This window comes from Protopterus annectens, chromosome 4.part0 (assembly GCF_019279795.1).
Source record: "Protopterus annectens isolate FY-2018-M chromosome 4.part0, PAN1.0, whole genome shotgun sequence".
Taxonomy (NCBI): domain Eukaryota; kingdom Metazoa; phylum Chordata; order Ceratodontiformes; family Protopteridae; genus Protopterus; species Protopterus annectens.
This window is the reverse complement of record NC_056733.1, coordinates 1,291,749,881-1,291,775,750: the sequence shown is the minus strand read 5'-3', so window position 1 is coordinate 1,291,775,750 and position 25,870 is coordinate 1,291,749,881. Positions and strand designations below refer to the sequence as shown.

The following is a 25,870-nucleotide window of genomic DNA, read 5'->3' as shown; positions in this document are numbered from 1 at the left end:
AGGCTGAAATCATTGCTTCCTTGGTCAGGTTGGCATGCACCATCCTCTAGCATCACTTAGCCAACTGGATCTTTATCAGCTTGCTAAAATCTTCTGCTGACATCTTTGCCTGCTTTCCTTGACTATCTAACTAAAAAATAAATAAAACTGTGGTGGACTGAAATTCTGAATGTTTACCTTGTGGCTGTCAGTAGTGTAAACCTTAATGACAACTATCCATAGGCTACTGGAATTCAATTAAAAATCCCACACTGCTGGCACCAATTAATGTGACATCCAGCCAACACCTCACTGGACTGCCAACAAATAAATGACTTCCCTTACTATCCTAGGTCAGTAACTAAGGAGCTACAATCCTCATTCCTGACTCCAATATGACACTGTCACTTAAACAGAAATAATATTTCACAATTTTCCTCTAACAGCACAACAGGAACATGCTCTATTTTCTGGAACTGGACTATATACCTCTGCCCACCCCAATTTATTTTCTTTTTACACACTCCAGTGCAAAGTATCCCCATTTAAGACCTCTGAAACACACACACTCATAGTAAATTTAAATCTCATATATCCAAACACTTCTGAGAAGCCTGATACAGATTTTCAGCTGTGTCTCATTCCCAAAATAATATAGTAACATTGCCAGCAATCAGAGGGTCCTCATGCACTTCTAAAGGGGTGTCCAATTAGGAAAATGAATTATCAAAATAAATGATAGCTATGACTAGAACAGCCAGGCCTTTGAGGTGACCTCAGAAGTATCAAACAGGTAGAAGCACTCTCTAATCTATAAAGAAAAACACTGGTTTCCAGCCAGAATATAAAATAATGAAAACCATTTAATAATAAGTAAAAAGATTACAAGATTGTAAATCAATAACTCTCAATAAATACCAGAATTGATTCACCAGAAATATAAAACTAAAACTGTAGGATAGAAGTTCATTATTCTAGAAAAACTCTATCTTAATAACTAAGCTTTCCTGATCTAACTAAAGAATCATGTCCCTGATCTACTCTAAGATATAATAGCAAGACCAGAGCAAGCTTACAGTTTTTTTGGTGAGTTCTCTTTTCTTTGTGTCCACTGACTTCCCAGTACTTGACAAACTGCTCAGTACTTGACAAACTGCAGTCTCAACTGTCTAATTTCAAAATATAACAGTCATCTGTTTAAATAATCTCTTAGCAACCAGGAACATTCTAATGACATCACTCACTGGTTCTCCACAGTTTGTACTTTAGTATGTCCCTCTCAAATGTGAGCAGTTAGAAATGTATCAAAGCAGTGACAGATTCTTTAAACATTCTGTTTAAATAAGAAAATACTAAACATCTTAAAAATTATTTACATTTTCAAAATTAGGCATGCTAGCATACAATACAAGTTAATCTGAGAATATGGACAAATCTCCTGCCACATATGCTAACACAGTGTTTTTAGTTTCTTCACAGCTGTATAGACTAAAATCAAGGGGCTTATCAGGTAAGCAACTCTGTAGATCAGTCACAAAAAGGAGAAACACGAAGGGTAAAGTATCTCCAAAACAAAAACTTGAAATCCAAAAAATAGAATGGTGGTACAACACGACAATCGAAGCCGACTGGATAAAAAAGCTTTTGTTGTAGTTACATCCAAATAACACCCAAGCAAGCACTTTTGCGTTATTACTAACACTTCACCAGACTTTACATTCTACATTCAAAAATTCATTTAAATACCCTTGCTCTATTTAAAACAGCCAATGAAAAGCATGTTGCAAATTTAAAGAAACATTTCATTTTAACCTCATATTAAATAACTATCATAATGTGAAAAACGTCAGTTATATCAAATCTGTATATATACATATACATACAAAAACATTTGCACTTGCAAAGAATACATAAAAAATATATATATATATATGTATGTACATTCATATATGTACATAAGAAATGTGTATCTATGATAAAAAAAAAAAAAAAAAAATATATATATATATATATATATATATATATATATATATATATATATATGCACAACTATACATAAAAAATTCACATATAAAAAAGTTCATATATAAAAAAATGTTCATGTATCAAAAATGTTCATATTTAAAAAGAGCAGTTTATAGAAATAAATTAGGGTTTCAAGGAGCGGTCCTTTAAGAAAGGTTTCAAAGAGACCTTCTCATTCAGACCATGTCCCTTATAAGCTTGCAGTTTAATTACCCATTTTCCTTCTTGTTTCTCTGTGAAGTTCCTGACATTACCTAGCCTAATAGTAGAATATATCAGTTGCAGTACAAGAAACTTAAAGGTATGTGTGCTGTCATTACTTAATACATGTTTAGCTAGTGCGTTGGTGTCATCTTCCCTATTAATGGTGTATGTATGTTCTCTGACCCTCTCTCTGAGGGTCCTATTTGTTTTCCCTACATAAAAACACTTATACTTCTGACACATAGCTAAGTACACTAGATTTCTTGATTTACAATCTATATAATGAAAAATATACCTATTCTCTGTATCTGGATGAATGAAACTGTTATCATTCAACATATAAGGGCATTGATTACAAGTACACATGATAGTGTTCCTTTTCTCATATAACGTAAAATATCTTTTTTCCTACCTTCATAGCATAAAAGTCTTTTTAATGATTTAGTATTTTTGTAGCTCATCTGGGGTACTTCACCAACTATTTCCTTAAACTTCTCATCCAAACATAACACATTCCAGTGCTTCTTGATGATATCTGTTATCTTTTTGTTGTTATTAGAATATGGGACCACTACTCTAGTGTTACGTGTTGATGTTCTGTTTACATATGCATCTGATCTATCTTTGCTGAAATATGGTTTCCCAATAATTCCTCTGATTGATTCATCTATTGGTAGCAAATCCTTACTATGGTATCCCCTATTAATAAATTCCATAACTACATCCCGAGCTGTCTCAAAAGTTCAGTCTTCACTAGTTAAATGAGATTTTCTCAAGATCTGACTCTTAACTATATTTTTATGTATATGTGGGGGGTGCATACTATCCCTGTGTAAAAAAGCATTTCTCCTGCATGGTTTCCTGTATACCTTTGTTGTTATTCCACCATTACCTTTCTCAAGCCATACATCTAAGAATTCAATCTCATGAGTTGAGTATTTTTCAGTGAAGCATAAAAATGATGTAGTTCCATTAATATACTGTATAAATTCCTGAAGCGTATCCAGGGGTCCTTTCCATAAAAGAAAAATATCATCCACGAAGCATTTATAAAATATTATATGTTCACAAAAGTGCAAGTGTTCAAGGACATAGGTATTCTCCCAATATGACAAAACTAAATTTGCATACGAATTGGTGCATGGAGTCTCCATAGCTACCCCTGTGACTTGTAAATAATACTTTTCATCATGGCTAAACACATTAGATAAAATCAAATCCATCAACATTGCACATCTAAGTATTTGTTCCCTACTCATCCCCTTCTGTATCAAAAACAGTCTTAGATACACGGAGAAATAATTATATAACTTCACATCAAATATATTGCACATTAACATATCATATAACTGACTATGGACATTTTTAATTATTCTGTCTAAGTCATATCCAGTCAATAACTGATATGTATTTAAATCCGATAACATTTCATTCATACTATTATGGTAGTACTCAAAATCAAGTACAGCAATGGCACCACCTTTATCAGCTGGTCTAATTACGATGCCATAATTGTTCTGTAACTTCTTTAGTGCTTGTATTTCATTACTATTTAGATTATAATTATCTGGTCTAACATCATTTTTATTTATTTCAAATAGTTTAAGTAGGTCACTCTCGCATGCCCTTTCAAAACTTTCAAGTAAAGGATGCAATGCTGGTGTATACATAGAAGGTTTTCTAAACATTTTACAATGTCCATCTATGTTATTATCAAACTGCAATTTCAAAGCCACATTCCTTAAAAAACATTTTAAATCTACAATTAACTCATTTACATCTACACTTTTAGAAGGTATAAACGATAAACCTTTGTTTAGTATTGATTTCTCAAAATTATTTAATACATACTGTGACAAATTTACTATCAGGTGCTGTTCACATGCCTTAATGTCTTTCTTTGGAACTCGTGTGGCTCTTCCATGTTCTTTCGTTTTTTTCCCCCCTTGAGGACTCCACGTCGATCGACTGGCTATCTTGAATGGTAAAGGAAAATGGAAGTTTGATAATTCGCCAACTGGTGATGAACTAGATACTTTGGATGGCTTCTCCTTCCTTCTAACATCAAGGTTATTCAAACTTCTAGTAGAAACTAATGTTTCTGTTTGGCTGCTTGCAGGCTGGGCAGCAGCGATAAAAGTAGCTGTATCTCCTCTGTTAAACTGAGCAGCATCCTTTATATGTTGAATGATAATAGTTTCATTCATCCAGATACAGGGAATAAGTATATTTTTCACCATTATACAGATTGTAAATCAAGAAATTTAGTGTACTTAGCTATGTGTCAGAAGTGTAAGTGTTTTTATGTAGGGAAAACAAATAGGACCCTCAGAGAGAGGGTCAGAGAACATACATACGCCATTAATAGTGAAGATGACACCAACGCACTAGCTAAGCATGTATTAAGTAATGACAGTACACATACTTTTAAGTTTCTTGTACTGCAACTGATATATTCTACTATTAGGCTAGGTAATGTCAGGAACTTCACAGAGAAACAAGAAGGAAAATGGGTAATTAAACTGCAAGCTGATAGGGACATGGTCTGAATGAGAAGGTCTCTTTGAAACCTTTCTTAAAGGACCGCTCCTTAAAACACTAATTTATTTCTATAAACTACTCTTTTTAAATATGAACATTTTTGATACATGAACATTTTTTATACATGAACTTTTTTATATATGAATTTTTTATGTATAGTTGTGCATATATATATATATATATATATATATATATATATATATATATTTATGTATTTTTATCATAGATACACATTTTTTATGTACGTATATGAATGCACACACACACACACACACACACACACACACACACACACACACACACACACACACACACATATATATATATATATATATATATATATATATATATATATAAATATTTTTTTTTATGTATTCTTTGCAAGTGCAAATGTTTTCGTATGTATATATACAGATTTGATATAGCATACATAAAACGTTCACAAAAATATGTAAAAACGCTGTGTAACTAAAGAAAAAGTCAGTTTATTGTCATAGTAAACTACGACAATAAACTGACTTTTTCTTTAATTACACGGCGTTTTTACATATTTTTGTGAACATTTTATGTATGGGATATTGAGACGCCTTGGTTACCTCTCAGCCACAATTATTGGTTTATTTATCGGTGTATGTTTGGTATGCAGAGAGGTATTAGCACCATTGGATATGTACATTTATAGTTTGACAGATTTGATATAATTGACGTTTTTCACATTATGATAGTTATTTAATATGAGGTTAAAATGAAATGTTTCTTTAAATTTGCAACCTGCTTTTCATTTGGCTGTTTTAAATAGAGCAAGGGTATTTAAATGAATTTTTTGAATGTAGAATGCAAAGTCTGATGAAACGTTAGTAATAACGCGAAAGCGCTTACTTGGGTGTTATTTGAATGTGACTACAATAAAAGCTTTTTTATCCAGTCGGCTTCGATTGTTGTGTTGTACCACCATTCTAATTGCTGGAATTCTGTAGAGCAGATGACTGTGGGCTTTGTTCCCACACCATTTCTTTGGATTATATACTGACACTACAGTGCAGCAGCATAAGGGTGTGCTGGTCTCCTGAGTGCTGGTGCTGTCCCATGGATGCAATGTTAAACTGAGGTCCCACCTGCCTAAGATGGTGGCAGCTCAGGTAGATTTGAAATTCTCATGGAAGTTATTGAAAAAAGAGTAGGGACACTACCTGGTGTTCTGGCCAAATGTCCTCTGTCAGTCTACCACCTTGAGTTCCCCTGAAAATGTTTGCATCATATATTTGATGGATTCCAGTAAACTGTAGCTCACATAGCTTTATAAATAAATTTCTAAAATTCCAAACAATCCAGGTACAGCAGGTCTTTTCACCGTGTCAATATCCTAGTATCATACATTATGCATGAAAAATGCAAAACCTATCATACCACTGCATTAAATTCCTTCCCTGTCTTTATATCTGGCAGTTCTGTTAACCCTCTAGTCTCAGAAACGGCAAGAATGTCATAAAGATGTATATAGAGGCTGAAGATGTATTTATTCATTTATTTTAGGACTCACCCCATAATCCTATTATACTCTTCAAAGTGCCTTTCTTTGGATATCCTACAAGGAGTCTTGTATTTGCTAGTATCCAGTTCTATTTATCGTAACAAATTCACCTTCCTTTTTACACTGGGTGAAGACTGGGTGCCTGTTTTGCTAATGTTTCATTCCTGAATGAGAGATATGCTTAGCCTTTTTAAGACTTGGGCTAATTTCCCAAATAATTCTTTATTTAGCTGTACCACTGATGGATGGGTCACTTCCCAGTATGAGTAAGTTGAGGTTCCAAGGTGCAAGGCAGACAGGTCTAAGACCATGAACACAAAGGTTAGGAGCACCAAACACCATTTAGTTTTTCATCTAAGTATGCTTATCCTCAGAGTTTGTGCATGCATATCAAGCTACAGTATATGAGTAGAAAGAAGCATGTGTGCTATGGGTGTACTGTGACTGATATTATGTTCATGCACATCAAACAGTTATGTTACCACAGCTGTGCATGATGTCGACTCCTATAAATTCATGCTGTGAGGGGAAAATGGAAATCTAATACACAGTGAACTCTAAATGTCTAAACTTTAACAAAATATGGTCTGTTGCAAGGAAAAAAGCATGTATGCCTTTATAGCAATGACTGAAAATATATGGAGCACACTGAAGATATCACCCACCCAGTAAAAACTTGACTGAACTTAGACGGTTAAGGCTACAGTCTTAGCCTTCTAGAGGAATGCATTCTCTTAAAGCCTCCTACTGACATGCTGTGTTTTCACCAGTACTCAACAACCCACTATTATTTCTAGCTAAAGTTCATGGGGGGGGGGTTATTGCACTATCTGCATGCCAGCATATTTGTACTGCTCACTTGTTGTTGTGTTTCTGCTTAGTGAAGGAATGTACCTGCCCATTTTTCATGCCTTTACAACTAGAAAATTATTTTTTTTCCACACTTCTTAGACACATGACTAAATTTCCATGCTAACTGCTGGCATATTTAGGGCAGACAACTTGCCAGTCTCTATTGTCCTTTCTCTGAAAATTAAATAATAAATGATTAATATTAACATATTTTTTTTCTGTGTTTCGGCTATTTTCAAAATTGCTTGAGCATACATTTTTGTGAACTAGCTTAACCACCTTTGTGCTACTGATCATGAAAATAATTTCAGCTTTTCTCTACATACCATTGTTCTGTCTCCAGTTAGTGACCAGTGGCATGACTTACATTAGGTGAGCATTCAGCATTCTCTTTGGACATCGGGGCACATCTCGCCAAGTCTAGACCATGTCTTCTGTAGCAGCACTTGCTTTTACACTGTATTCCTTCAATGCATAGTTCACCATTGTTCTGTTAAGTAAAAATTTATGAATATAATTTTCTTTCATGGAACACACATCATTTACAAAATCATGTGCTCCATTTTTTTACTTTTAGTGAGTCATGTATGTGAACGGTTAACATTAAAAAAGAGACCAGTAATTTGTAAAGTCCTTGTATAGCATAAACACTTACACATTTATAAGCAGCTAAAGACTACTTTACCTACGGTGCCTGTTCAGTATCATTCCTAATAGGTCAAATGCATTTTCATGGTAACCAGTTTTCTTACTTCTTTATTTGTCCCATAAGAATTGCAATATGTTTTTTCTTGAATTCAAATACTTTTTAAAACTCTTTTATTCAATACTTCACTTATGACAAAAAAATCAACATTTCTGACAGCATTATGTAAGCATAAATTTTCTTTTTGCAGATGATCACAGTAAGAGTCATTCACTTTCTGACACCTGTGTTAACCTATTTGGAAATGCATCACTGAGCAGATATAAAAGTGAAGCAATCTTAGGGCCACTCCTGTGCAGTAGAGGGATAAAGCCTTGACCACTGCCCAGTTGACCCAGGCTTGAATAGCTGCCCAGGGTGACTGATGGAGAAGCAGGGAGGAATGGAGGGGTGCTCAGTGTTGACTCCAGTGAAGAAAGTTTCCCTCAGCTGCAAGCAATAAGCATGAAGGGTGGGCAGGGAAATGGAAGGTGGATAGGACATATAAAATTAAAAAAAAACAACAAAAAAAAAACAGATGGAATGGAAATATAGGTGGCTGAGCCCCCATGATGCTGTTAAGATCAATTGCCAGCTCTAGCAACACTGACCAGGTGATAGGAGAATGGTTTATAGGTTCATAGTTTCATAGGTAGGTACTAGGCTATTGGCACGAGGGCCTATGTAAGCCTAGCCAACAAGGTTCCCTGGCTTACGCCGCCCAAAAAAGTTATTTTCCTGTGCCACTGTTGAGCAGAGACACAGAAGTAATCCCCATGGTGTATTTCCTATAGGTTCTTAGGTAGGTACTAGGCTATTGGCCCGAGGGCCTACTAGTAGATCCATTGTGCGTGTGGGGCTCTATGGACTAGGCTGTTAAAAATGAGGTCCAAGGTGCCAAAAAAAAAGAGTGAAGCAATTTTAGACAGGATGTCAGTTCACAGCAGAGACTACACCTACTTTCAGTAATGCACCACACTCAAGCACACAGAGACAAAAAAATAAACAAACACACGTGCATGCATGCAAATACACATATGCATGCTCACACGCACACAAACACATGTGCACACACATAGACACATGCACACACACACACATCAGCTGTTTGGAGGGTCACTAGCTTAACTGCAGCACACCTTTTATGGTGTGGTAGAAAACTGGTATACCCATCAAAACCCACATGGAGACAGTGGTGTGACATGTAGGTACAGCACAGAAAGCATCCCTGTTGGATACTGAACTAAAGAAACAAGTGCTCTGATGCAGGAAAGCTAACTACTACAATGAGCTTTTCAAGCAGGATTCACTATAACAAAACTTAACATGCAAGTTAAAACACAAAACAGCTTTCTAACATTATTCTTAACCACTCACACAAACATATTGATTTGTCTGTCTATCTATCCCTCTGTCTATCTATCTATCCCTCTATCTATCTATCTATCTATCTATCTATCTATCTATCTATCTATCTATCTATCTATCTATCTAATAAATGAAGCCAGAGTGCGTGTGTGACACCTCACCACTGGACCGGTAATCAATGAGCCTCAATTCTCACCACTGGCAACAATGGGGGATGTACATTGGGAGGATGACAGGTGCACACACAGTATTTTCAGATGCAGTGCATAAGTGCAATTTCCCTTAAGAGCACACAGAGACTGCAGTCAGTCCAGGGCTGGTTTCTCCCTCTTTCTCCAGATGTCCAATAAACTGTCCACTGGCACAGCTATAGAGTTGAGATCTCAGATGAGAGGCCAAGCCAAAACCTCTAACACCCTCTCTGTCCAACCAGTGGTTCAAGTCACTGCCCAAGTAGTTGACACACACATTCATTGAGGTTTGATTTCTACACACACACACACACACACACACACACACACACACACACACACACACACACACACACACACACACACACACACACACACAAAACACCTGGGAAAGGCTGCCACAGGTTTGCTAACAATGCCCCCTTTTGTCCAGACTATAAGGTAGTTTTCACTGCCACCAGCCAGCTCCTTATCAGCTAATTTAAAGCCCATAACAAATGGTGTCCAATCTTACTGTGTAATGTTACTATTAATACAAAGGGCAGTTTGACCAAGATTAAGGCTATTAGGAGTGGCCTACACAGTGTCACCAAATAAATACGCAAGTTCTCTCAGAATTAAATATCTCTATACAGATCAGCCACAATGAATGATTTAAATATATTTAATAATAAATAGTTAAAGAACAACACAATACTAAATATATATTTACAATGATATCAGAGTTCAAAATCACAGAAAATATTTAAAACAACATTGCAGGAGAGTCTCAAATAAATAAAGAAAAATATCCAAGCTAAGCTTTGCTATATTCCTGACTCTATCTAAGAGAATTACTATATCCTAGTTAACTTACTTACAGAGCAAGGTAGATGTGGTGAGTGGATCTTGATGTTGTCAGGTCCTAGACAAAATACAAAATATGGTCTCTCTCAGAGACTCCTCAAATTAATATCTCAAATATTACTGCTGGGATAGCTTGCAGAATGACATAATTTCTTGTCATCTGACTCTATGCCAGGTGAAAACCCCACTACTGGAATCTTGCTTCTACCTGTGAAAATACATAGACAAGGGCTTTTCCTCAGATTTATGGTAGATACTGGAAGTCATAAAACAATAAAACACTTCCAAGACAATACAGAAAGTTCCCTAGTTTTAGACATTGTATCTCCTTGCTGCCATAAAGTAATTTAATTACAGCTGTTTTTCTGAAATTTGCTAGACTGAGGTTAACCTTCTGTGTTCCAGTTTCCCTTATTAAAATATATACATTTAAACAGTTTTAGTAGTTCATGTACATTTCTGTTCTCTTCCAGCAGGGCACACTGTGGCTGCATCTTTAAGCTCATTACTTTATAAAATATCTTTTCAACAGACATGTCTGTACAAACCTAGTTTGATTGATATATATATATATATATATATATATATATATATATATATATATATATATGACAAACAGCTGTAATACATTTGTAACACAAGCATCTTAGACGAAGCATGTTGACATTGCCAAATGACACAACCATTTACAAAATTCTAGATAGCTGTGCTGGCAGTATCTCCCTTTGTCACACTTCTATATAAATCATGTTGACATTCAAAAATGACATATAATTATTTACAAAATTCCAGCTAGCTGGGCTGGCAGTATCTATTTTCGTGATGGTGTGTATGTCTAGAACAGTACATTGTGCAGTGCACTCAAACAACTGATGTAAGTGTTCTCTTCATTTTCATTAACTGGACATTATCAGTCTGGTTGGTCTAATGAAGTACAGGAAATAAAAAAGACAAAAAAGCATTTTCATAGTTTTCATTTTCAATAAACATCCTGTTGTGCACAATTTTTATTCTGTATTTTGGAATATAACACAGTGGTTGCATGGTTTTATATTGGATTATATTATCAAAAGAGAATTTTTAATGAGAAATAGAAAGAAAGGGTTAGACAGTGAAAATGCAGATAATAGAAAGAGGTGCACGATAAACAAGGCACCCCCTACTCATGAAGGATATTCCATGCTCTTGCAAGTCTCTGCACAAAAAGTAATCTTTCTCCCTCATTTTTGAATGTCTTCAGCTTCTACTCCCTTTGTTCTTGAATACCAGTTTCTCTGAAACATGCTGCTTTACTGAACTACCCATTGCAGTATGTAGATGTTAATGTCATTGTATACTTTTTATTCTCTACTTCTATTCCAACATGATAGTCATAATAGGCTCCCTTAGTCTACTTGTTCATGCCAACTAATGTAGACTTTTCACATTGTTTGTAAATTGTGTTACATTTCTTTGCAAATGTAGAGTCTTCAGTATAGCCCAAATTACTAGAGGTTGGCACTTATTGAATTTTTGGTAAGACAAAGGAAAAAAAATACTTTCCAGTTTCTACTGGAGTAGCTAGTTCCCGTGCAATGCCTGAATTCCCTTGTTTTTCTTATTGCCTTCTCTCTGTGTTTGACAAAATACAGAGTAAGGCATCGTGATTGCACCAAAGTCCTTTTACATTTTTTGGTTATCTGTATTTTAGCTTCTGTTGTCTATTCTTTCCTTGCTTTTTGTTGCTGGTATGCAGTTTCTTACACTTATTTGCATTAAAAGTATTATGTAGTACACATTTCTTCATCTCTTCTCACTTTATCCATTGCAGCTCTTGGACTGAATCCACTGTAATTTGCACAGAGGTACATTTTCCTTCCAGTCACTCCATAATGTCACATGTGTAAATACATAAGATACTGGTCCTAGAACAGATTGGGATAATACAACAATTACTTCTCCCTTTTTTGACTTCAGGATTTTCTGTTATGCTAGCCTATTTTTTGATTCTTGGTAAAACCATTATGTCCACTTACTTGCGTATTAATCTTTGTGAAGACCATGTCAAATGGCACATTAACATGTAGGTAGGCCACTTCTGCAGACCTCTTCTCTGTTACTTTGGTGACTATGTGAAAGTTTCTGTTAGGTCTGACATAACCTTCCTGATTTTAATGCATGCTTTCTTGGAGACCATGCCTCACTAGTCTTAAAGATTTTGATGATCTGACTTCAAGTTGTAGACTTCTGTGAAATGGAATTGCATCTGTCTACTTTGGTTCTCAAGTGCTATCCTGCTATGATTTTTAAAAAGTGTGGTTAGAATTGTTATTAACTCTGTTTGTATTTCCTTCAGAATTGCATTGCACATCCTGCTGGCTCACTGTTTGTCCATCTTCAGTTTTAGAAATTAATTCATAATATATCCTTTTGTAAATGAGCTGATACTTGCCACTAATGATACTTTTTATTACATTTAGGTGCCCCTACCCTTACATCTTTTTGTCTTGACTTGCAAAAGCAGTCACATGGGGCATTGTTTTGCTACACAAACCTTGCTCTCTTCCTTCACAAGCATGCGCTTGTCTAATTGCATGTTTATGGTAGTACTTTTCAACTGATTCATTCACAACTCTTGAAATCCTCTACACAGAATAACTAGGCCGTGATAATGATCAGATTTTTTAATATGGCGAAAGATCTTGACGATTTTATCACTGATGACAAAAGGAAGTTCATATAGAAGTTTTTAGGAGAGATACTGCATCAGTCAGAATGCATTTGTTGCTCTGCACTAAACATACTGAGTGAAGAGTTTGTAAGTACAAAGAATAACTTAATATGATAAAGCACCATGAATGCATTTTTCTGTTTGAACTTCATGTTCCATAGTAGCTATTAAGTCACTTTCAGAACTCATGAAGAAAGAATAAAAACACCAGACAGTATATGAAGTAACTTTGACCAGTCTTAAGGTGGCAACATTTTTGTCTGTCATGTTTTCTTTGTTTTATTTCTGAAGTTAAATGATTGGACTTGCAGACTGTCAGGAAGCTGGTTAGTACATTTGCATTTAATGTGCTGAGAGATGGTTAGCCTTCTTGCTGGTTTACTTCTTTGTAGAAAGAGAATTCTGCTATAGGCTGCATGGGAACCAGCTGTCTGTTGTGTGCGCATGCAGTAATATCTACTGCAATGTAGAGAAGCTAAACATGGATGGGATACAAGTGTGCTATGCACACACGCATGTGTGCACACACACACACACACACAGACACACACACACACATACACACACACACACACATACACACACACACACATGAGAGTTTAGGGTTAGGAAGGGGAGTGCTATGGTTAGGGATTTGGTGGGAGTTTTAGGATTAGACTTAGAGGTGTGGCAGGGCAGTGTTATTCAGTAGGGTCGGGTGCTGCAAGCAACTATCACAAGAACTGTTGTAGTAGATCCATGGGTAATCAAAGCCAAATTTGTGTTGAAGAAGTAATCCTGATGTCAAGTAAAACTGCTAGAAAGTCTATGCGATCCAAAAGCAGGGTATCAGGTAGTCCATACAAAGCTAAAGAATTTCTCTGACTGGCTTGGATAATTAACTAATTTAGCTGCATGAATCACTGGGATTGTGGTCTTATTGAAGTCTGTGACTTATGTGTATGTGTTCATATACTTACTTGCCTATATCCATATACTTGGTTTTTATATTAACCATTGTCACCGAGCTAAATGCAAGACAGAATTTAAAAGTTCAAATGTGGCTTTGATTAAAATTGTTACTTTGCAGGTGGTGCAAACTCCCATGTACCCCAAACTCTGTTACTGATATATTATAAATATGACGGTGTACAACCCCATATTAAAGGAGAATTACTTGCCATGATCTGTTAATCCATATTTAATGGAATAGAGAGAAATTTAGAATGTCATTGCAGAGAAGGACCATAAGGTCTACCTAGACTGCCCATAAAAGCGTCAGTAGATTTTATTAATCAGATATTCTACACTCTAGTATTATGTAAAAAAAAAAAAAAGACTCTAGAAATTTTAGCTGAAACAATGAAAGGATATGCTTTCAATCAAATTCTTTAGAAAATGACAGATCCCCTTGGACAAGAATAACACCATAAACTGGCTACCATCTACAAAAAATCCTCCCATCCTACAATGCAGCAGTACAGAAGATTGGCTTGAAAATCCAGAACATAGGGGATCATATTTAAAAAGTTGATGGTTCAATTTTTTAAATCATAAGAGTTTGGTAAAGCAAGAAATCCAGGAAGCACCCCCTTTTACAAATTATTACTCTGAAAGAGGCATACATGTCAAATGCTAACATGTCACATACAGATATGCAAGTACCAGTAAGTTAAGCAAAGACTTATTTGTACTTGTTAAAAAATGACAAAAAAGTTGGGAGTGGTTCACCAACAACTTAAATAATCTCACTTCAAGGTTAGTGTAGTTTTTAGACAGATGTCTTTTTTTTGGAAGGAACAGTATTTGTCTGTACCATGTTAAGAATGTTTGTCAGCCATTAATATTTTTGTCATAACTTTTGATACTTGAAAATTTAACTTATTTGTTTTCAGGTGTCCATGTTTGTGGTTATGATGCCTATTCATTCCCAATATTGCAAATGCTAAATGCAACATCCAACACTAGTTTTTGCAAGAGCTGTTGTTGTTGTTGTTGTTTTTTGTCTTTCGGCTTTTCCCGGTTAGGGGTCGCCACAGCGGAACTTCAGTCCGCTAATGATTGGCAGTTGGTTTTTATGGTGTCGAGTTGCCAGCCTGATGCCCAACCTTCAACGAAGGCATGCCCATTCAACGCATGTCTTTCGAATTTCCACTCGACCGCGGGGAGAACATTCAGACTCCACACAGAAGGCACTTCCAACCCAAGCCGAGAATTGAACAGGAGACCCTCTTGCAAGAGCTCTGATAATATGAAATTCATAGGACATGAATGTACACACCTGGCTCTGTCCACCATAGCTCAGAATTATTTTGCAGATCACATTAGAGTAAATGGCATATAACCAGAAATGAGTATGGTTTCGAATTACCTTGCTGGCCAGTCTCAAGGAAAATATGGACCGACTATATTTCATTCTCTGTTTTATTAAATAGTGCTGTTCTACAAAGAAGACCTGCAGATTTAACTTCATACTTGAGAACACAGATAACATCATTCATATACATTTCTTCCCATTAAGATACTCCAAGGTCAGACATGTCAACTTCAGACTGAATCAACAAACTCTTACTTAATACACTGCTGGGTTTTAATAAATCCTAGCACTGCATCACAGTTAACTTCTCTCTATGCTGTTTAAAAATCAGGACTGCCTAAGAAACAATGCATTGCTATGAGAATAACACAAAACTATTACTAATACTAATGCTAATACTAATAATAATAACTAATAATAATACTAACACTAATATTAATGCTAATACTAATGCTGATACTAGCGCTAATGCTAATACTAATACTAATGTTAATACTAATATCAATACTAATACTAATATTAATGCTAATACTGATGCTGATACTAATGCTAATACTAATACTAATGTTAATACTAATACCAATACTAATACTAATGCTAATATGCTAATACTAATGCTGATACTAATGGTAATGCTAATACTAATATAGTACTAATATTGAAACTCATGCTAATACTAATGTAAGTAATAATACTAATATCATGCTAATAATAATGATAATAGTTATACTAATACTAATATTAATATTAATATACTACCAATAATAATACTGATAGCAATGCTGATACTAACGATAATACTGATACTAATGCTAATGCTAATACTGATCAGTGATTGTAATTTTATGTAGATAAAAAGTCAAACTAATTTCTTGACAGTGCTTCCACTAGCAGCGTTCAAACCTTCTGGAAAACTTTAGAAATTATCATTTCTTCAAAATGTATTTCAACTCAAAATGCTAATGCTTTTAATGATGACCGGTGTTGTATATTGTTTTGCTATGGTCTCATAATACAGTCAGTTCTATAGTTGGAAAATGTGAGCAAATATATTATACTAGTGCAATTTTCCTGGTTTTCTTTAAAAGCAGTGGATATTAAGACTCTATTGTACTTACATTAATATTATAAATATATTTTCTGCTTAATGTATCATGTTACAGAAATTTGCTACTAGTTTTGGCAATTTACATGTCCTACATTCTTTGTATAAATGCTGAGTGACAATTCATATGCATGTACCTACATTGCTCAGTTAATATCCCAATAAGTATGCATTTTACATACTGGGTGTGGTAGATGGTTGTCAGGTGGTGACGTCTGTGCTGCACTATCTGTGACTTATCATTTCTAAGTAACCACAGTGAGAGCAAACTGATGATATCAGATACAAAGAATGTGCCTGGAGATAAAAGAAGCTGAAACTAGAACTCAAATCATGAAATATTTCACAAAAGATCACTCTGGGGCTCTTTTATGTCAAAACCATGACACTCAGATAGTATCACTGTCCTCTGACATGCTTTGAATGCAAACCTCTCTTCTGTTATTGCCACAGGATATAGCATAAATATACAGTAACTTGTATGTCATCATAACTTAGCAACAACAAGTTCTTGACAAGGGTTAGGCCCGGAAATAAGTTAGATGTACATATGCCAGCAATGTTTTCTTTGATGCCTTAAACTCTGTTGTTAGTCAAGTTGTACCTTGTATCAACACTCTCTCCTGAATGGAAATATCCAGAATTAATTTATATCAGGTGTATTATTCCTGGTGAAATTAAATCAGATATTGACAATGACACAGGATCTTCGGTTTATTTCTACAAGAAAATTTCCTTCCTGTGTCTCTGAGCATTCTTTCTGTTCTTATCTATGCCTTATTGTCTTTGTTACAGCCATAAGAACTAGAGTACTTTCCACTACTGGGTTCTGGAAGCATCTGGTCTTTATGTTTTATGTCTGTTTAGCTTCTTTCTCTTCTGTTTAAATCACTCAGTTAAGGAGGGACTCTAAAGCTTAAAAGAATGAGGGGAGGGTAGCCAGAAACACATAACAACAAGGAGAACTAGTGAATGAATGCTTCTACTCAGCGGGATTTATAATATGTTGTCAGCAAAAGAGGTACCTGTAAAGAGGCTGACTAGTCATTTTATAGAAAAAAATGGGCTATGGGAAATTTAAAATGCTAGGGGTAGACAAAGTAATGGGACCATAAGAAGAATTAGTAAATAAGTGAGAAGTGATAATACCACTATCGACATTTAAATACCTTCTTCCCAGGTATTTTACACATAAAAGAAATCAAGAGGTGAATATCTATAAAACGTTTAATAAAACTGAGATAAACATATATGAAAGACAAAGCCCATAGATTAAAAAATGAAATCCACATATTAGAATGTTTACATTTTCTGCTTGGGATTCACTACAATCATTTGAAATGATGATATTTTTAGGGACCTTGTAAAGATGCCTCTGAATCTTGTCCCTTACTAGAGAAGGTAATTAAAAATAGAATAGACAAACACCCAGCATTCCCTCTGTACGTAATAAAGTGTTGGTCTGAAAGCACGACACACTGGATTTTGATTTTTTTCTTGTTTTATTAAAGAAGGCAGGTGATTTCTAAGGACTGGTGCCAAATATGCAAAAGGAAAATGTCTAGAAGTTTTGATCTTGGCCCTAGGAAAAATTAGCAGCCCCTTATGTCTTAACTACTAAGAACTGTCTGTAAAAAAGGATGCTGGTAGCCCTTTCAGGTAAGCAAGACCCAGATTGTGTAGGGCTCTACATGCCAATAGTAAGATTAAAAAAAAAAAAAAAAAGTTTCACAGTGACTGAAAGCCAGTGCAAATCCTGTAGCAAGGATGCAATGTGGCAGCTATGAGAACAACCCATGAAAGACCGAATTGCAGACTTCTGCACTCCCTGCAGAAGTGCCAGACGACCATCTGAGAGCCCTAAGTGACAACATTACAGTACTGTGAGATATCACATATGCTCATATCACTGTAGCAAAGTCCACAGATGAAAACAGTTCTAAATCCATGCAATAAAATGGACGTATGATGTTTTGGTAACAGCTGACTTATGACCCCATGTAGATTAGCCTATTCTGAAGAACAACTCCTGGATCATGGACTTGAAATCAAATTCCAGTCAATTCCCACTGTGTGAAACAAGAAAGAAAAATGAGATAGACATTCAGTGTCATGGACTGATATTGTCTCAGTCTTCTGACTTGCTGCAGAATTTTAAATAATTCTCAGAGAACCAAGAAAGAATTGATTACAATTCAGAGTAAAATCTGACATTAAGAAAAAGAGAGAGACATAGAGTTGGATGCCATCAGCATAAAACTGATAAGGTATAATTCTTCATCTTCGAATCTCCCTCAACAGTGAACAGGAATGGTGCCAAATGTATTCCCTATGGCATCTCATATTGCAGGGATAACTACTAGAAGAATTAATCCAGGCCCTGTTCACAGACAAGGGCCCAAAAGGTAGGAAGCAAACTAACTAGCCACTGTTCTTGGAGTAACTACCTTAGATTTATGATTTTCATCAAGATCTTGTATCTACCACATCAACTGAAACCATGGAATCAGGGAGGAATAAGATGGAGAGAAACCACTGATCCTGAACAACCAGATCACTTACAACCCAAATACGTGCTATCTCAGTACTATGTCAAGGTCTAATGCCAGACTGATATGGAATAGACAGGTCATGAGAGAACAGAGAAGAATATAATTGCATATTTATTTCTTTCTCTATAATCGTACTTATAATATGAATGTTAGGGACTTGGCAGTAGTTTTCCAGCTAGTCTGGCTTCAATAATGGCTTATTAAAAGGAGACTAAGTAAATTCTCAAATAAAACAGCTGAAAAAAATCTCCAGTTTAAAAGAATATTTAACATTCTGTAGAATAACTGATCCAAGAACCCCTGACAAGATTTTTCAAGCCTGTTTTGACCTAAGCCAAAACTGAAATAAGTAAAATGCAAAGATAATGCTTGCAAACCTTTAAATAATCATTTTCACTTTGCTTTGCAGGTTCTTAATATTATTTAACTGAATTATTACATGACTGTATGCCTTCTGATGAATAGAAAACTGTAGACCATTTCACATTTACTATAGTCAGAGCAGGAAAGAAGATGAAAACTGCTGACTTGTTATTATTACCTTAGTTATATGAAAATAAACATGGCATCACTAATGAAGGAAAGAACTGTGGAATATCGGGAATAATCTAGGATAATAGACCAAAGACAGCATAGATTCACAATGGGATATTAATGCCAGATATCTATCCTATATGGCATCACTAATGAAGGAAAGAACTGTGGAATATCGGGAATAATCTAGGATAATAGACCAAAGACAGCATAAATTCACAATGGGATATTAATGCCAGATATCTATCCTACATGGCATCACTAATGAAGGAAAGAACTGTGGAATATCGGGAATAATCTAGGATAATAGACCAAAGACAGCATAGATTCACAATGGGATATTAATGCCAGATAGCTATCCTATATGGCATCACTAATGAAGGAAAGAACTGTGGAATATCGGGAATAATCTAGGTAATAGACCAAAGACAGCATAGATTCACAATGGGATATTAATGCCAGATAGCTATCCTACATGGCATCACTAATGAAGGAAAGAACTGTGGAATATCGGGAATAATCTAGGATAATAGACCAAAGACAGCATAGATTCACAATGGGATATTAATGCCAGATAGCTATCCTACATGGCATCACTAATGAAGGAAAGAACTGTGGAATATCGGGAATAATCTAGGATAATAGACCAAAGACAGCATAGATTCACAAAGGGATATTAATGCCAGATAGCTATCCTACATGGCATCACTAATGAAGGAAAGAACTGTGGAATATCAGGAATAATCTAGGTAATAGACCAAAGACAGCATAGATTCACAATGGGATATTAATGCCAGATAGCTATCCTACATGGCATCACTAATGAAGGAAAGAACTGTGGAATATCGAATAATCTAGGATAATAGACCAAAGACAGCATAGATTCACAATGGGATATTAATGCCAGATATCTATCCTATATGGCATCACTAATGAAGGAAAGAACTGTGGAATATCGGGAATAATCTAGGATAATAGACCAAAGACAGCATAGATTCACAATGGGATATTAATGCCAGATAGCTATCCTACATGGCATCACTAATGAAGGAAAGAACTGTGGAATATCGGGAATAATCTAGGATAATAGACCAAAGACAGCATAGATTCACAATGGGATATTAATGCCAGATAGCTATCCTACATGGCATCACTAATGAAGGAAAGAACTGTGGAATATCGGGAATAATCTAGGATAATAGACCAAAGACAGAATAGATTCACAATGGGATATTAATGCCAGATAGCTATCCTACATGGCATCACTAATGAAGGAAAGAACTGTGGAATATCGGGAATAATCTAGGATAATAGACCAAAGACAGCATAGATTCACAAAGGGATATTAATGCCAGATAGCTATCCTACATGGCATCACTAATGAAGGAAAGAACTGTGGAATATCGGGAATAATCTAGGTAATAGACCAAAGACAGCATAGATTCACAATGGGATATTAATGCCAGATAGCAATCCTACATGGCATCACTAATGAAGGAAAGAACTGTGGAATATCGGGAATAATCTAGGATAATAGACCAAAGACAGCATAGATTCACAATGGGATATTAATGCCAGATATCTATCCTATATGGCATCACTAATGAAGGAAAGAACTGTGGAATATCGGGAATAATCTAGGATAATAGACCAAAGACAGCATAGATTCACAATGGGATATTAATGCCAGATAGCTATCCTACATGGCATCACTAATGAAGGAAAGAACTGTGGAATATCGGGAATAATCTAGGATAATAGACCAAAGACAGCATAGATTCACAATGGGATATTAATGCCAGATATCTATCCTATATGGCATCACTAATGAAGGAAAGAACTGTGGAATATCGGGAATAATCTAGGATAATAGACCAAAGACAGCATAGATTCACAATGGGATATTAATGCCAGATATCTATCCTATATGGCATCACTAATGAAGGAAAGAACTGTGGAATATCGGGAATAATCTAGGATAATAGACCAAAGACAGCATAGATTCACAATGGGATATTAATGCCAGATAGCTATCCTACATGGCATCACTAATGAAGGAAAGAACTGTGGAATATCGAATAATCTAGGATAATAGACCAAAGACAGCATAGATTCACAATGGGATATTAATGCCAGATAGCTATCCTACATGGCATCACTAATGAAGGAAAGAACTGTGGAATATCGGGAATAATCTAGGATAATAGACCAAAGACAGCATAGATTCACAATGGGATATTAATGCCAGATAGCTATCCTACATGGCATCACTAATGAAGGAAAGAACTGTGGAATATCGGGAATAATCTAGGATAATAGACCAAAGACAGCATAGATTCACAATGGGATATTAATGCCAGATAGCTATCCTACATGACACAGCCATGATCATCCAGAAAGCTTGAGTACTAGACTTAAAATCGCTACACTAGTGAGTGGCAGTCTAAATGTGAACCAGTAATGTGTGATTCTGTAGCAGATGGTTTGGGATATACAGTCTCAGACGTGGTTCACATTTGTGCTGTTCTGATGGGCTATGGTCAATTTTCTGTGACTCAATGACAATTCTGTTGAAATTTCATCAAGGAGTCAGGTATTTTTTGAAGGAACAGGCTCTTACAATGTATAATTAGAATGAGCTGTATCCGATCTTGCTGCCAGTTCTGATAATGTTCTTTTCATTAGATGACCAGAGAAGAAGCAAGAAATATGGTGAACACATGATCTAGCAAGGCATTTGACAGAGATTTACATGAAGGAACAAGAAAAAAAAAAGACAGGCATGAAGTTTATCACAGTGTGCTAACATTGGAAAAAAACATTTTTTGAGATAAAATTTTGCAGAAGGTGTGTGAAGTCCACTCAGATAAACCCAGATGAAAGGATGGTTCAGAGCCATAGCTAGATCATCTGGTACCCAGAGGAGATCCATATACTGGTACCCCCTCAACCCAAAGTTGAGTAAAAAAAGTCTCCCCACTGAGCTGTAAAAGTAGCAAATACCTTGTGACAGATGTTAATATGTTGAACTCATATCTGAAAGTTTGAAAGCACAAATGCAGTATCAGCATACATTTAAAATGCTACAATATCAACAGTGGATTCGTACATGAGTACCAGTACTTCACTCATGCCAGATCAGCAACTGTCAGTTACGACCACTAACAACTTGCACCTGGAGCAGTAGACCTTTTCACCTTTCTTTAGTTACAGCTCTGGAATGGTTATCAAAGGTACATCACAGAGGACAGTAATGGGGGCATCCTTTTTTTAGTTTCGATATATGATGTTGGGAAAAGCATGCTTTTTTTGCCTATTACACAAAGATATTTAAAAAAGTTTCTATACAGGATTATGCACTAAGGAAGAATTGTGACTTATCAGGGTCTCTTCATTGCCAAAAACATGTCTGCATCAATTTACTGCAAAGCAATGCATTTGAAAGACAACAAGCTAGTGAAGAGTATACAACTATAAGGGCAGGTACTGTGCCAGCCAAGGTGGTAAATGGCTACAATAGTTATATCAGTGACCTAATGATAAGCAAGCAGTATGACAAAACAGGAGGGAAAGCCATAGGAATACTGTGATACATAAAAACAGGCATCGCCAACAGAAAATAAAGATAATGTTTCTCATTATAAATTAAAACACCTACGCAGAAAGCCATGCACAGTTCTCGCCCTGAGGAGCTTGTTTTCACAATTCTATAGACATGTACCAGTTTAGAGGAGCACAGTATTTATATGGAATAGATAAGAGATCTGGTGTTTAATAAATAAGATCGGTTTTCCATTAGGTTTAAAGAATGTTTCAGTATAAAATGAGAGGCATTTACCAGTTTGATAAATAAATAAAACAAGTAACATAAAGTCCCTAGCCTCTTCTTGGTAATGCAAAAGTTATCTTATTTGATCACCAGTTTCTTGTTGGTTTATATATTGAAATACAGTTGCAGATGAGATAAATAAAAGTTATGAGCTATGGTGCTATTCAAAGAATGGTACCCAGGGTGATGCTCAGAGAAAGGCTCCTATTTCTGACTAGAATTGATACTGGCTCTTGGTCTGCTTTGCAAAAATATTAATAATATTTTTTGTGATATGTAATAGTCAAGTCACACACAGCCAACATTGTAAGGCAAGGAAACAAATCTCAGCTATTTAGATATTTCAGTCAAAGTCACAAGGTTTCTAATTTCAGAAACAAGATCCGTTTAAGGGAGGAAGATTGACAGCTTGGCTAGCAGTTACCTTTGTGGATTAAGGTTCTCAGTTGTTAACAAGCTATTTGCTGTACCCAAAGTAAGGGGTTTGACTCTTTCTACCTTCATTTGCCTACTATGTTACTTTGAGCAAGTTACTTAATCAGACAATGCTCCTGCGTCACCTCTGAAAAGAGATCTTTTTTCCAATGGGCTTATCTGGTTCTGGTTAATAAATGTATTACAAAAGAAAAAAAAAACTCACGATTTTTGTCCTTCTTTAACCTTTGGACAACACAAGCATCTTTCATCAGCCTTATTCTGATAACCAGAAGGCTATTAATGTTAGCATATATTTAAGAAAGCATGTTAGCTTATATTTAAGAAAGCATAATTTCAGACAAATGATTAAGACTTTTTTTTTGTCCCAGTCACAGAAATTAGTTTAAACTTCATATTAGGCCTCTTAACTTTTACCCTTAATCCAGTTAAAAACGAAAGCTTTGTTTATCAGTTAAAGAAGATTTGGAGTCACCTACTTTAGATACTATTGCACCTTATAACAATTCTTGTTCATTTTTGTACAGGATGGAAATCGTTCATGTTGTGGTGTTTGCTTCATAAAGGAGTGACATCTAATGCTTGACTGAGTCTGCAGCTTTCCCAAGAAACCTCATGACAGTTTTTTAACTGACTGCCACTGATTTCTTTGATTTCAAGGTGTAGCAACCTCAGTGTGAATAATAAAGCTAAGAAGGTTTTGGAGCCCCCCCCCCCCACATGGGAGTGCAGTGGGTCTTGTTTCCCAACGTACATATATAAATAAATAAATGTTTTTTAAAGCAATTTATGTCTTTGTGACTATAATAGCTTGATTACCTATTTTTTGGTTGTTTATGTATTCAAACTGATAGTTACGAGGATAATTTGCCAAACTTGGCAGCTTTGTGAAAAGTAGCATGGACCCCAAAAACAAAGTGCCAGAAAGCAGATAGTTCAACTCAGTATGTCTACTTTAAACGCATTCATAAAACCAGAGAAGTTATAATCACAATTTTGTATTCTCTACTTGCATTCTTGCCTCAGGTGATTTAGATGATGAAGCCACATCTGGAAGATGCCTATCTGCTTGTTCCCAGCAAACCTTGTAAGGAATTTCCATGACTTCCAGAAGGAAGTCATAATTTCCAGGTTTAAAAACAATTGCCATTCGACCTTTATATGACTCCCTGAGTGTTCACCAGCTGTCTTGCACTAATGCTTGCCTTTTACACAAGACTTGTACATTTTACTTTTTACCCTGTTTGGATGGTTATCCCCTTGTAGCAGCCTCTTCATGATCTGCATTTATGTGCGGTAGAAAACTAGCTCTTTTTAGTAGGTTAGGTTTGACACTGAGCCTAAAAAAACAAATTGAGCTACAGCCATCTCAGATAAAGCCAGTACTTTTTGGTGTCATTTGGAATTTAACATTGCAAAAGGATTTTTTTGTGTGTTATCTCCCCTCATCCCTGCATCTATTAACTTCATTCCTGACAGGTTCATTCATTCATTCCCCCTTTTCTTCTGGTATTGGAAAACACTATAGGAAAGATATAGAAGACAAGGATTGTGGCTGTCATCCTGCCAGGAACAAGAAAAGTTCTGATTCTCATAACAGCACTTCTCCATTTTGCCAGCAAGTGTGGTGCATTGTCAATGAACCTGGTGTGAAAATGCGATGCCAGTGAGCCGAGTGTGAATGTGTGTGTGACGCTCAGCTAAAGTGAAAGTACTTTCTGACTGGGCTTGTGCTTATGAATCATTCTGCATATGAAATATATGAAGCACAGTTCATAGCCTTCCTCAAGGGTGTAACTAGGGTGGGAGAGTGGCAAATCCCCCTCCCCGATCTTCATGCACTTCCCTCTCTATCTGACTTCAGTTTCCATGCTGATAATCAAACCTGGATACGCTGGAATGCAGACCACAGTTTGTCTCTGACTGCATCAGTGAGCCAAGTGCAGGTCATTTTTTAATGAGATTGTACAAACACATGGTTCTTCCACTGGGCTAACTTCTAATTAGAGTAGTCAGACCAAATGTTTGTCAGGGCTCTTGGGTACATGTCTTTAGCTATTCTGATCACTCCAAATGCCACATTTTTAATGAGCAAAAGTCAGTGGTGCCTCAGACATCTTTGAAAGCAGAGTCAAGATTTCCCTAATCATTGATTAAACTGGAGGTGCTTATAATTTCATCAAGTCC

At 35.8% G+C, this 25,870-nt stretch overlaps 1 protein-coding gene across 1 annotated transcript in view; it reads right to left on the bottom strand.

Moving 5' to 3' along the window:
• The window catches only part of LOC122800438, an 89,120-nt gene that overhangs the window by 18,460 nt on the left and 44,790 nt on the right, over positions 1 to 25,870 (bottom strand). The window contains exon 5 of the mRNA XM_044069882.1: positions 7,500 to 7,622. Within this exon, the coding sequence (XP_043925817.1) occupies positions 7,500 to 7,622 (123 nt within the window). The remainder of the gene's footprint in view (positions 1 to 7,499; positions 7,623 to 25,870) is intronic.